Raw genomic sequence first — 14,389 nt, 5'->3', positions numbered from 1 at the left:
CCTACTTTCCCCACTCTGACTACCCTACCACCAACTCAGACCACCAAACTGACTGTCTTAGAAGAACAAGAACAGGAAGCAACGCCATCAGAGGAAGAAGAAGCAGCAGCAGCAGCAGCATTACCTCCATCAGAGGATGAAAACAAGAAAATGAAGCAGAGAAAAAGAACTACCATCACTTTTCTCAGAGGAAGAAGCAGCAGCGTCACCGCCATTGGAGGAAGAAACATATATATGTAAACTATGACTGGTCAAATCTCCGTTGGCGCCAGACAAAGTTTAGAGAAAGAAAAAAAAAGTTCCAGGGGTCCATGTAAGGAAAGTACGCTAACTCAGTTAGGGGACTGACTGTGAAAGTGCCAGGAAAGGCTGCTGCTTCAGATATCCACACTTCAACAATGCATGCGAGAATGTTGCTGTATTAGTTCTCTTTTTCCTTCTTCTTTTTCTTCTCCTGCAGAAGACTGTCTTATTATTCCGTATTTTTTTTTCTGATAATGTATTCAATGTTTTTTTTTTTTTTCAATTTTTGCAGCACTTTCACCTTTTCTAAATCCATCCACCCTTTAAATTAAATAAATTTAATACATTTATGTACCCTTGAGCCTTGGACAACTGATTACAAAAGAATTACATGAATATCTGACATTTTTCTGTAGTCTTAAGACGCCACATCTCAAACACATGAGGCGCGGGTTGCGTTTGAGTGTACTGTAATATACCAATATAATACATGAATTTGTAATACTTTAATCACAATTTATATCTTTTCATACTAAGCAGTATGGCAACTTACTTCTTCTTCCTCATGACACAGGTCATGTCATGTACACTTCCATGTAGCCAACAATTCTGGGTAACCTTTGAAAAATATCATGCATCCTGGTGTGCACCATGCAACCAGGCTGACTTAACCTACGCCTCTGTAACCTAAGCTGGACACTTGAACAACTATAAATGCATTTTCTCTATCTTAGCTCTTGTAGGGCCGAGGTGGACAGGTGTTTGTCCAGGATGCCTCGTGTTACTTCTCACCGCGTGTTTTATCTGTTGGAGATTATTACACTAAATATGCTGCTGCTCCTGCTGCTGCTGCTGCTGCTGCTGGTGCTGCTGTTGCCGTCGCTGATCTTGCTGCTCTTGTTGGTATTGCTGCTTTTCCTTCCTTCCACAACAACAACAACAACAACAAAAGGAGCAACTACTACTACTACTACTAGTTCTACTACTACTACTACTAGTACTACTACTACTACTACTACTACTATTACTACTACTACTGCTACTACTACTACTACTGCTGCTGCTGCTACTACTACTACTATTAATACTATTATTATTATTATTATTATTTTTATTATTATTATTTTTAGTAGTAGTAGTAGTAGTAGTAGTAGTAGTAGTAGTAGTAGTAGTAGTAGTAGGAGTAGTAGTAGTAGTAGTAGTAGTACTACTACTACTACTACTACTACTACTACTACTACTACTACTACTACTACTACTACTACTACTACTACTACTACTACTACTACTACTACTACTACTACTACTACTACTACTACTACTACTACTACTACTACTACTACTACTACTACTACTACTACTTTTATTGCTACTACTACTACTACTACTACTACCTACTACTACTACTACTACTACTACTACTACTACTACTACTACTACTACTACTACTACTACTACTACTAGTGCTACTGCTACTGCTAGTACTACTAATGAACGGACATGTTTAGTGAGCAGTGACCTGACGCTAATATAGCTGGCTAGTGTAGACATGGCGCCTTGTGTTGCTGAGTCGTCTGGTTGTGTTAGTTCTCCTGTTTTCGAGGCCTTCGTTGCGAAGGTCTCAGAGGTGGAAGCTGAGTTCCATCGAAGGATCTCGGAGGTGCAAGCTGAGTTTCGTGGGAGGATCTCAGACCTGCAGGCTGAGTTCTGTGAGAGGATCTCAGCACCTGAGGGATGGTCGTGCCCCCACCGTCACCTTACTTAATAAGGCGACGGAGGAGCAGTGTCTGTAGGGGAGCCAAGAGGGTGAAGGTCCTCAAGGCGCGGAGACGAAGAATCCCTTCAGTGTGCTGGAGGAAGGGAAGGAGATGGAGGTGGACATGGCGGGAAGAGACAAGAAGGGGCAGATGCAGCTACCCTGCCCCAAGGTAGAGTGCTTGTGTTTGGTGATAGTCGGGTTAGGCACTTAGATAGTGCGTTCTGTGCTAGGGATAGGAAGCGTAGGTCGAGGGTGTGTTTGGCGGGGGCCGGGATAGGGAAGGTAGCTGATAAGCTAGACACGTGCTTAGAAAAAGATGGGACCAAGCCCATTGTTTTTCTCAGTGCGGGAGGGAATGACCTTGGTAAGTTCAGGAGTGAGGAGCTTATCGGGAGGTTTCGACAGGCTTTGGACAGGATTAGGGTGCTGAGTGGCTGTCCAGGGCTATTACAGTGAATCGCAGGCTAGCGAATCATTGTAAGAGTAATGGATGGACGTTCATTGACAACTGGGACCTTTTCTATGGTAGGGACACCTTGTACGTCAGGGATGGAGTGCATTTGTCACGCCAGGGTGTTCGTGTTTTGGCAGAAACACTCGAGCGGGAGGTAACTGCACTCCAGCGCTTTTTTCGTTAGTCGTTAGTTATATATATATATATATATATATATATATATATATATATATATATATATATATATATATATATATATATATATATATATATATATATATATATATATATATATATATATATATATATATATATATATATATATATATATATATATATATATATATATATATATATATATGGTGAGTAAATATTTGGATTGAATTGCCCTGGAACGTAGTCAGCTCGAATACAATAGAAACGTTTAAAATTCGCCTTGATCTTTTTTTTTTTTTTTTCTACGATTGCTTTTTGTTTTGCTTTCTATTTTGTTGTCTTTATATTCTCGTGTAGTGTAGCTTCCTGTTTGTTTATTTTTTCATACCACTTTTCCTTGCCTTACTTATATTAATTATCTGTCATTACTCTTGTTGATCTTTTATTTTCTCTTTAATTTCCCGTTTCCCTTGTCATTGTTTTTCCTTAATTATATTCCACATTTATGAATTTCCCTTCTTCCGTTTCCACTATTCACTATGTTATTATGTATATCTGTTGGCTTGCATATTGAAATTACCTTTTCCTTATCATTTACTTTTCATTACTTATCTTTTTTAATCGATTCTTCCCATTCACTTTTTTTTTTTTTTTACACTGACTCCACGTGTTCTTCCAAAGAGGACAACATTTTCTGTTTCGTTACCAGCACTTTTGATAGTAATTAATGTAAACATTCCACTACCTACAAGTACCATGAAATCAGGGCCTGGTGTGGATTTTGACGCAGCGGTGATGAAGGTGGTGGTGGTGGTGGTTGTACTGTTAAGTTTCATTTTAGTCTTATCGTTCCGCTCATTCCCTCGGCTGATGCCTTTGTTATCGTTGTGGTTGTTGGTGACGCTGTTGTTTTCATTACTATTATACTTTGCTACACACACACACACAAAAAAAATAGGTAGTAGTAGTAGTAGTAGTAATAGTAGTAGTAATAGTACTAGTAGTAGTAGTAGTACTAGTAGTAGTTGTAGTACTAGTAGTAGTAGTAGTAGTAGTAATAGTATTAGGTGAACTATCAGTAGTATTTGTTCTTATCATCTTGTTCTTGTTCTTTTTTACTACTACTACTACTACTACTACTGGTGCTGCTGCTTTTGCTGTAGCTAGTGAAGTTGAACATACCAATTTATAGACCAAGATAACCATTGTTGCTAATGATTCGTTAATATATATATATATATATATATATATATATATATATATATATATATATATATATATATATATATATATATATATATATATATATATATATATATATATATATATATATATATATATATATATATATATATATATATATATATATATATATGGTGAGTAAATATTTGGAAAGAATTGCCCTCCAACGTAGTCAGGTCGAATACAATAGAAACATTTAAAAATGCTATTGCTATTTCGTAGTAGTGGTTTAAATAATGTTTTGACATATTTAGATAATTATCACAGAGAGAGAGAGAGAGAGAGAGAGAGAGAGAGAGCGGACAGGTAGGCAGGAAGACAGATGGTCAAACAAACAGGCAGGGAGGCAAGCAAGCAAGCAAGCAAGCAAGGAGGCAGACAGACTAACGGGCGGAGAAAGAGGTGGATGGACATACAAAAAAGAAAGAAAGAAAGCAGGCAGACAGACAGGGTGACAGGGAAATAGTCAGCCTAACTTGAAGAGGATAGGCAGGCAAAGAAGCAGGCAGACAGGCAGGCAGGCAAAAATAGAAGGCAAGCAAGCAGACAGAGAAGCAGACAAATAGACAGAGGGACAGATGGATGTGCGGGCAGACACAGACATGGACAAAGTAGTTTTAAATAGCGGCAGAAACTGGTATATTTCATTCTAAAGAATATATTTGCACAATTTTTTTTGTAAAGCACTTTAATAAATAGTTTACCGTGCTCTGCAGCTACTACTTAACCAAAAGTTAAACTGAATTAGTCAGTGGGATATTAATACAGCATAATGTTTGCATAATATAAACGTATGCCTCTTCCGTTACTCGTATATTCTTTCGTGATAACAGTTACTGTAAGCGAAGAAAATGCATACATAGTGACCTAACTATATTTTTTTCTCTCATGGCCTCTTATTTACGGTATGCCATTTTTCAGGCACAATACGTAGTTGTCATTGATTTCCTAAAACTACTAAATATACCTGAAGACAGACCTACTGACCCATACTCGTAAATATTGTTCCACTCGCTATGTTACACCACACACACACACACACACACACACACACACACACACACACACACACACACACACACACCATTAATACAAACAGATGCATTGCAATAAAGCAACAGAGATTGGGATGCTCATTCTTACAGAACATTATAATGAACATGTGAGACAGAGATAAACAGACAGACGCAGACAGACAGATTGATTTAAAACAGTAACATGTACTAGTTATAAGCAATTCTAAGTGACCATTAATTTCCCGTTCATTCCCATTCATTCAAGCATTTCAGTGTTGAGACGCAAAGGTAGTGTAAATGTTGAGCCAGCGGTGGTAGTGGCCCCTTCACCTCGCAGCGAGGCACGAAGGGGAGGCGAGGGACACCGGCAGTGACTGGCCTGAAGGCGCCTAGCGTCCCGCCTCCTCTCTTGCGACCCTTGATTGCCATCATCCATCAATCGCAGCAAGACTTGTGCTCCTCCTCTTCAGCCTCATTTAACTACCACCACGCTTCCCGGAGAAACCATAACCCTATGCCATCAGAGCCGACAGAGCTGGTTGCATTAAGATCTTTAACTGTTAATATAACGGTGTTAGTATCTACGGGTTCAGGCCTAAAAGCAGAGATAATATTAATATTAGACTGAGGGAGACAGACGACAGATTTACCTTCTGTGCGCGTTTAAAAGTGAATTCTCCAACACTAGGAAAGAAATTATTGAACTCTTCGGCTTTATCACTTAGATTATAAAAAAAAATATAGGCAATGTGCTTATTTTTCTGACTAGGGATAATTTCATTAATGACGTTCCATGTGGCCGAAGTGTTCCCTTTACTGCCTTTGAGACGGACTTGGTAATGATGCGCCATAGTTTTATTACTATTATTTTTATTACTGTTATAGTTTCTTGGCTGTTTTGTAACGTTTCCGTAACCGTGAATTACTTGTATTGATTTTAAGCTTTCTTTGTAACCTGTCACGGTCCTCCATTGCCTCACGGATATCGTCATTTATTCATGGTGTAGGTTTTCCTTTCACTGCTCTAGTTACAAGAGGGGCACACATGTCAAGACGGTTAATAAAAATGTCATTATAAATGCATACTTGTTTGTTCACATCGTCAGTTAAAAATATATTATTCATATTATGAACATTGTCAAGGAGGAGCGAACAAAAAGTGTCTATCATAGTTCTTCAAATTACGAAAACTTTTTTACCATGGGCAGTTTTTTAGGTTTTCTAACCATTAAAACAACAGACACTAGGTCATGATCAACAGTGACCTGAGGAACAACGTCTTGTGGTAGAATGACGTCAGGTTTATTAGTTATTATGAGATCTAGTGAAGTAGCTGATGTTGAGGTTGTTCTTGTGGGTCTATCTGTTATTTGTGTCAACTTGTTTTTTTATTATCTTACTGATTTCATTACCCGTTGTCATCATATCATCATTAGAATCACCTAGGATAAAGATCCTTTTATCACGCAGACATACCATCCTAAAAACATCTTGAATGTAGTCAAATGATGTGGCTAAAGCCTTAGGGTGTCGATATACACAACCAATGATGATGGCCGGCAACTTCCTGCACTGTATCTTTACCCATACATCCTCCACGCCTGTCGGTCTTGGCACATCTAGGTTAATGACAGAGGGATTGAGGGTACTATGGACATACATGCATATCCCGGCTCCTCGACCATTGTCATATCTAAAAATCTTACAATTAGGAATTTCTACGTAACCATCTGGGGTGTTTGCTTGAAGTCATATGTCATTCATACATAAAACATCGATATTTCTATCTATTATCAATAACTTTACCTCTTCCAAACTCGATAACAGTGATGGTGCATTAATGTGTTTAAGAGTTAGCGAATCCTTTTTTAACTCCTTTATTTCAACAACGGCAGATGCTTCCTCGCCATCATCCTATGCCCTATACTGTTGACGTAAGCGGCTCTTATGACCTAAACGTTGACAGCTGCCACATAAGAGTTTGTGGTCAAATCTACAATTTCTTTGAACATGATTGAATTCGCCGCAATTGTAACACCCTGTTTTTTTTTTTTTTCTTTCTCACTAGCATATTTATTTCTTTCCCTTCTGTAACCATGCTAGTTATCACTGTACGTTTCCTGTGTTTCAAACACCGGTGTTTCTGCGCTAGGTGGCTTCTGTTCCATCTGCCCACTCCAGAGGTGTAGGCGTGGGCTTGATTATAAGCTGTATAGTGTCTGCCATCCAGCGTTCTCCTCAGGGTTGTATCGTGCAGACCGGGGCTGAATGCATCCTCCTCTTTGTTCCAGCGTGCCTCATGTTTTCTTGTCATTGCCCTGGCAGGTGTGAGATGAGAAGGACCTCGTGGTTTAGGAGCAGTGGGGGGCTGATGGGAAGCTTTATGGGTGGGAGACTTTCGGGTGTAAGACTTGCCTTGTTGGGTTGTTCTGCTATGAGCGCATAGGGAAACAATACCCGCGTAGGTTGGCGGGCCGCGGGAGCCAGCACTCAGTTTGATTTTTTTTCTATATGTATGTATAGTGTCGAAATAGCAAAGACATCGTAGAAAACACTAATATCTGGAGCTTCATCACTGTGCTTCAGGGAAAATATGAGTAAATCGTGTGAGTCTTGCTGTGGTAGGAAAGACTGCTTCCTGCGGGACCTTATCAAAAGAGCGTCAGGCACTGGTTTGACAAGCAGCGGGACTAATAAAATAGGATGCCTTTGGTAATGAGTATATAGGAATATTATTGCCTGCGAAACACTACCTTGGGTTTGCAGTGAGGCTTTTGTATTGAGATGACCGCGGGAGCTGAAATATGTAGACACAACTATACTAGGCAGGTCCAGTGAAAGGTATCACACTAAATATATTGCTTCATCTAGACGAGTTAGCAGCACAAGCGAGAAGTAGGGTGGATCTCACAGGTGTTTGCTTTTGTTGAGATCCTTACCAAGAAGCAGTGACATCCAGAACCAACAGCAACTACGATATCTTTGTGGTCTGTGGAGCCTTTGTTATTGTTGTTGTTTTGTTGTGTAAGACGACGTTTTAGGGAAATCCTGTGTCCTCGCAGTAACCACACGAAAAGGCAGGTATCTAACTAGGAGTAATCAGAGAGTTGTTGTTGTTGTTGTTGTTATCAGAACCACAAACGGAGGAAGGTGGATGTGTTGTATTACTGAGCAACAATAAAGAAAGAAGAATAGATGAGTCGCGCCACCTTGGCGGAGATACTCAAAAGGGATTTTCATGTTTTGTGCCGTGAATATTTTTTATGGCTAGACTGAAGTGGTACTTATTATTTTCTAAGTATATCCTTGCTGTTGTTTTTAGGTTTGTACCGCTGAATGTTGGGAAGCTTTTCACTTATTGTTATTTTATTTTCTTATTTGATCTTGTTATATATGTAATTGTGCTTGTTCGTTTTATTTTGTTGCAGCTGTTGTGCATATTTAACATTCTCAGCGTTTCAAGTGTGTTCTGTTTTCAGTGTTGTTTTTCATGTATCCATGTGTTCCTGCTTGGAGGAATATGACACGTTTTATTTATGACTTTGTTTTTTTTTTTGTTTTTTGTTTTTTATATTTATTCTTTCCTTTTTTGCTCATGTGTATGTTGTAACTCGTGCAGTAGAGGATATCTGGTGGTTCTGTTTATGATGCTCCAGTTTTAGCTCTTTTTACAATAGTCAAGCTGCATCACTTTTTTATGTGGATGTTTTGATATTTTCAGGAAAGGATGGCAGGTGGTGCCGCGGTGAACACTGCCAACACGTGCAGGAGGAAAGTGAGTACCTGCTTCATTACATCATGTTCACTCTGTTTTGGAACTCGCTGTTAAATTTTTTTTTTTCCATGTCAACTGAAACCTGTCACTGTTGCCTGCCTTTCTCCTGTCTGCTTCCCACGAATCTATGAAGGAAAGAAAGGATGTGTTTCCATGGTATCGTGTCAGTAGTATTATCCATTGAAGGATTAGTTGAAACCTTTTTCTAAAGCTTTTTTTTGTCTCTCATTCTTGTGCCCTCATCTCCTCCCTAACATCTGGAGCTTCATTACATTATGTTTCAGGGAAAATATGAGTGAATCGTGTGAGTCTTACCGAGGCAGGAAAGACGGCCTCCTGCGGGACCTTATGAAAAGAGCGTCTGACACTGGTTTGGTAAGCGACAAGACTAAAAAAAATAGGATGCGTTTGGTAATGCGTATATAGGAATGTTATTGACAGCCAAACACTACCTTGGCTTTACAGTGAGGCTTTTGTATTCAGATGACCGCGGGAGCTGAAATATGTAGACACAACTATACTAGGCAGGTCCAGTGAAATGAATCATACTAAATATATTGCTTCATCCAGACGAGTTAGCAGCACAAGCATGAAGTAGGGTGGATCTCACAGGTGTTTGCTTTTGTTGAGATCCTTACCAAGAAGCGGTGACATCCAGAACCAACAGCAACTACGATATCTTTGTGGTCTCTTGAGCCTTTGTTGTTGTTGTTGTTTTGTTGTGTAAGAGGATATAGGGAACATCCTGTGTCCTCGCAGTAACCACACGAAAAGGCAGGTATATAACTAGGAGTGGTCAGAGAGTTGTTGTGTTTGTTGTTGTTGTTCTTGTTGTTGTTGTTGTTATCAGAAACACAAACGGAGGAAAGTGGATGTGTTGTATTACTGAGTAACAATAAAGAAAGAAGAATAGATGAGTCAGGCCACCTTGGCGGAGATACTCAAAAGGGACTTTCATGTTTTGTGCCGTGAATACTTTTTATGGCTAGACTAAAGTGGTACTTATTATTTTCTAAGTATATCCTTGCTGTTGTTTTTTTAGGTTTTATTTTGTTGCAGCTGTTGTGCATATTTAACATTCTCAGAGTTTCAAGTGTGTTCTGTTTTCAGTGCTGTTTTTCATGTATCCATGTGTTCTTGCTTGGAGGAATTTGACACGATTTATTTATGACATTTCGTGTTTTTCTTTAGTATTTATTCTTTCTTTTTTTGTTCATGTGTATGTTGTAACTCATGCAGTAAATGATTTGTGGTAGTTCTGTTTATGATGCTTCATTTTTAGCTCTTTTTGAATAGTCAAGCTGCATCACTTTCTTATGTGGATGTTTTGATATTTTCAGGGAAGGATGGCAGGTGGTGCCGCGGTGAACACTGCCAACACGTGCTGGAGGAAAGTGCGTACCTGCTTCATTACAACATGTGCACTCTGTTTTGGAACTCAGTGTTAAACTTTTTTTTTTTCCATGTCAACCGAAACCTGTCTGTTGCCTACCTTTCTCCTATCTGCTTCCCACGAATCTATGAAGGAAAGGAAGGATGTGCTTCCATGGTATCGTGTCAGTAGTATTATCCATTGAAGGATTAGTTTAAACCTTTTTCCAGAGCGTTGTTTTTGTCTCCCATTTTTCTGCCTTCCCAGGCTATATATATGAAAGAAGAATGTAAATTTAGTCTATAATGTTCATTGTAACATGTAGTCCAGTCTTTGTGTGCTTATTTTACTGTATGCATAGAGAAAAGAAGGATTCGAAATGTGGTAATGAAAAGTAGAATATAAAATAAATAGATAATAAATAAGTGAATAAATAAATAAATAAATAAATGGATGAATTAATGCAATCCCTAGAGAACATTTCATACCTACTGAGCTTACCATAGCAAATACACTGATATGCTACAAAAAATGAACACAAGTATATGAAGATGGAAAAAAATGGGGGAAGTCTGTCTTGTGTTGTTATTTCTATGGTTACTGCTCTTCTGAATTTGCCATCAGCATGCGTCTCTCCTTCCCCACGCTGACGCTACACAAGACTTTCACCTTTATTCCGTTACCCTTCAGTAGTCCAGGAGTTAAGCAATATCTTCATTCTTTCATCCCCTTCATTGGTAAACTCTGGAATTCTCTGCCTGTTTCTGTTTTTTCCCCTTCCTGTGACTAGTTGTTTTAAGAGTATTGAGGCACTTCCAGAAACATATTTAGATTTTTTATTGTTGACTTTTTTTTCTTTTTTCTCTTATTTTGTCTGTATGTATGGAAGCGGCAACTGAAAAGATTTTTTTTTTTCTTCCTTTGTTTGTCATTCGCCAAGTAGATATGAGAGTGTGAGTATAAGTAGTGGCTATATGCAAATGTTATAATACCATTTTATACTGACTCTAAATTAAACATGTGTTGCATTGTTTACTGCAGTGTTTCAAGTTGAGCCGTCTAATATATTTTGCATCTAATTGATTTTTGTGTTCGGCTATTTGAATTTTTATTTCCAAAATGCAGTTCCATGTTTTTAAGAAGCATAAAGGGTTGGAGAAAAAAAAAAGCTTTCCTAAGTTGTAATAGGTGAATGTTAATAACAGTAGTAGTTGTAGCAGTAGTAGTAGCAGTAGTAGTAGTAGTAGTAGTAGTAGTAGTAGTGAGAACATAAGAACATAAGAAATAAGGGAAGCTGCAAGAAGCGACCAGGCTTACACGTGGCAGTCCCTGTATGAAACACACCTACCTATTTCCATCTGCTATCCCCATCCATAAACTTGTCTAATCTTCTCTTAAAGCTCTCTAGTGTCTTAGCACTAACTACATGATTACTGAGTCCGTTCCACTCATCTACCACTCTATTTGAGAACCAATTTTTTCCTATCTCCTTCCTAAACCTAAACTTTTCAAGCTTGAACCCCTTTATTTCTTGTTCTACCCTGGTTGCTGATCCTAAGAATTTTGCTTACATCTCCCTTGTTATAACCCTTATACCACTTAAAGACTTCTATCAAATCCCCCCTTAACCTACGTCTCTCTAAAGAATGTAAATTTAACAACTTCCACCTCGCCTCGTAAGGAATACTCCTCATCCCCTGTATCCTTTTAGTCATTCTCCTCTGTACTGATTCTAATAGACCTCTATCTTTCCTGTAATGTGGGGACCAGAACTGCACCGCGTAGTCTAGATGAGGTCTGACCAGCGCCAAGTATAACTTTAATATTACTCCCGGCCTTCTACTTTTAACACTCCTAAAAATTCATCCTAGTACCCTATTTGCCTTGTTTCTGGCTTCTATGCATTGTTTCCCTAGACGGAGTTCAGAGCTAACTATAACTCCTAAATTTTTCTCGTACCCTGTACCTACCAGAGTTTGGTTGTCTATTGTGTACCTATTGTGTGGGTTTCCTCTACCTACGCTAAGCACTTTGCATTTATTGATATTAAATTGCATTTGCCATCTATCCGTCCATTCATTCATTCTATCTAAGTCTGCCTACAAGGCGATGGCATCCGATTCTGACCTAATTAATCTACCTATCTTTGTGTCATCCGCAAATTTACTAACATCACTACTAATTCCACTATCCAAGTCATTGATATACATTAGAAATAACAACGGCCCTAATACTGATCCCTGTGGCACCCCACTAATTACATGACCCCACTCGGATTTCGAGCCGTTTATTACCCCTCTCTGTCGCCTGTCACTAAGCCATGACCCTATCCAGCCTAACACCTTCCCATCTATCCCGTGTGCCCTAACCTTTCTCAGGAGCCATTGATGGGGTACCTTGTCAAATGCTTTACTAAAGTCCAGATATAAGATATCATAACTATCACCATTATCTACTGCCTCGTACACCCTTCTGTAAAAACTTAATAAGTTTGTCAGGCAAGACCTCCCCTTCGTGAAGCCATGCTGTGACTGATTTATCAAGTTATGTTTGTCTAAATGTTCCCTAATGTTCCTCGCTATTATTGACTCTAACATTTTACCTACAACTGAAGTTAAGCTGACAGGTCTATAATTAGACGCTAAAGTTTTATCTCCTTTCTTAAAGATGGGTACTACATTAGCCTGCCTCCACATTACTGGTACCTCACCCGACTCCAGTGATTTCCTAAAGACAGAAACTAACGGCTCACTAATAATCTCTTTACATTCTTTAAGTACTCTGGGATATATTTCATCAAGTCCTGGTGACTTGAACTTTTTTAGCTTATCTATCTCCTGTTCCACAATCTCTTTAGTTATGGAAATAACTGTCAGCTTCTCATTCTCATCTGCTCTAAACACCTGTTCACTATCTGGCATATCCTGCATGTTTTCCTGGGTGAAGACAGTTAAAAAATAATCATTCAGAAGTTTACTAATCTTCTCCCCAGAACTAACCAGCTCCCAATCTGCTGCCTTTAATGGACCTACAGTATCCTTATTCTTCGTCCTGTATACCTGATAAAATTCCTTGGGGTATATCTGGCTACCTTTGATTCATAATTGTCCTTAGCTTTCCTCGTTAACTTCCTGACTGTTCTAACTAATTCATTATATTGTGTCCTTAAAACTTCTTCACCTGCCCTTAATCTCCTATATATACTTCTCTTACGCCCTATATAATGCTTTAACCTAGCAGTCATCCATTTAGGGTCATTTTTTTGTGATCTTATTGTTCTATACGGGATATTTGCTAACTGACCTGTATGAACTTTACGAAATATTTATGCAATTCATCTACATTTACTTCACCTAGTCCCCTCATCTCGTCCCCTACCATCCTCTCCACTCCCTCATCTACTCGCCTCGACCTCACCTCTCTCATTTCAGCATGACCTGACATTCCAACATACTCACACCTAGCTCCCCCCTTCCTCTTTCCTCCTCCCTTCCGGACACATCTTCCCTCCTCTTGTCCTACACCCTCAAGCCTCACCTCACCTCTCTCATCCTGCCTTATCTCTCTGAACTCCGTCCCTGACCTGACCTCACCCTGCATCCTTTGCCAGTCCACTCCTTGGAGGTACCTTTTTAATTCTTCAAAATCTGCTCTCCTAAAGTCAGGTATTTTACTAGTGTTTTTGTTTCTAACTGTTTCTTCCCATTCTAAATTGTACCTAATTTCCCTATGGTCACTGTTACCTAGCTGTCCTCCAAACTCTATCTGCGTGACTGCTTCCTCCCTGCTAGTAAGAATTAAATCTAGAATATTATTCCCCCTTGTTGGTTCTACGACTACCTGTTTTAAAAAATTATCCTGAATTACCTTAAGAAATTCCTTTGCTTTCTTGTCACCCACCATCAGACTCCAGTCGATATTCCTAAAATTAAAATCTCCTACCACACATACCTGACTGTACCTGCCTGCTCTATTTAATTCCTGCCACAATGAGGCGTTAATTTCCTCTGTACTGGTCGGTGGTCTGTAAACTAACCCTAGTACTACTGACTGCGATCCTTCTTTAATATCTACCCATATCGACTCAGCTTTGTTATCTGTTTTAATTCTACTGTTGATACAACACTGTAATGTGTCCCTAACGTATAACGCGACGCCTCCTCCTCTTCTGTTTTCCCTATCTTTATAGAACATTGTATACCCATCTATATTAACCTCTGGATTAAATACTTTTCCTGACATATCTAACCAAGTTTCAGTTAAAGCAATGATATCAAATTTCTCAACGCATTTCTCAACGTAGTAGTAGTAGTAGTAGTAATAAAGAGCAGGATTATCAGCTGCAGTGACACCAATTCAGTTTTTCTATTAT

General features: G+C 39.0%; 1 protein-coding gene across 6 annotated transcripts in view; it reads left to right on the top strand.

Moving 5' to 3' along the window:
- The window catches only part of LOC135111976 (circumsporozoite protein-like), a 187,110-nt gene that overhangs the window by 150,326 nt on the left and 22,395 nt on the right, over positions 1-14,389 (top strand). For 5 of the 6 annotated variants that reach the window (XM_064025711.1, XM_064025708.1, XM_064025709.1 and 2 more), the window contains 2 exons: positions 8,592-8,645; positions 9,986-10,039. In XM_064025711.1, the coding sequence (XP_063881781.1) occupies positions 8,592-8,645; positions 9,986-10,039 (108 nt within the window). The remainder of the gene's footprint in view (positions 1-8,591; positions 8,646-9,985; positions 10,040-14,389) is intronic. The other variant, XM_064025710.1, reaches the window with a different exon arrangement.

This window comes from Scylla paramamosain, chromosome 23 (genome assembly GCF_035594125.1).
Source record: "Scylla paramamosain isolate STU-SP2022 chromosome 23, ASM3559412v1, whole genome shotgun sequence".
NCBI classification, from domain to species: Eukaryota; Metazoa; Arthropoda; class Malacostraca; order Decapoda; family Portunidae; genus Scylla; species Scylla paramamosain.
This window is presented reverse-complemented; position numbering and strand designations above follow the sequence as displayed.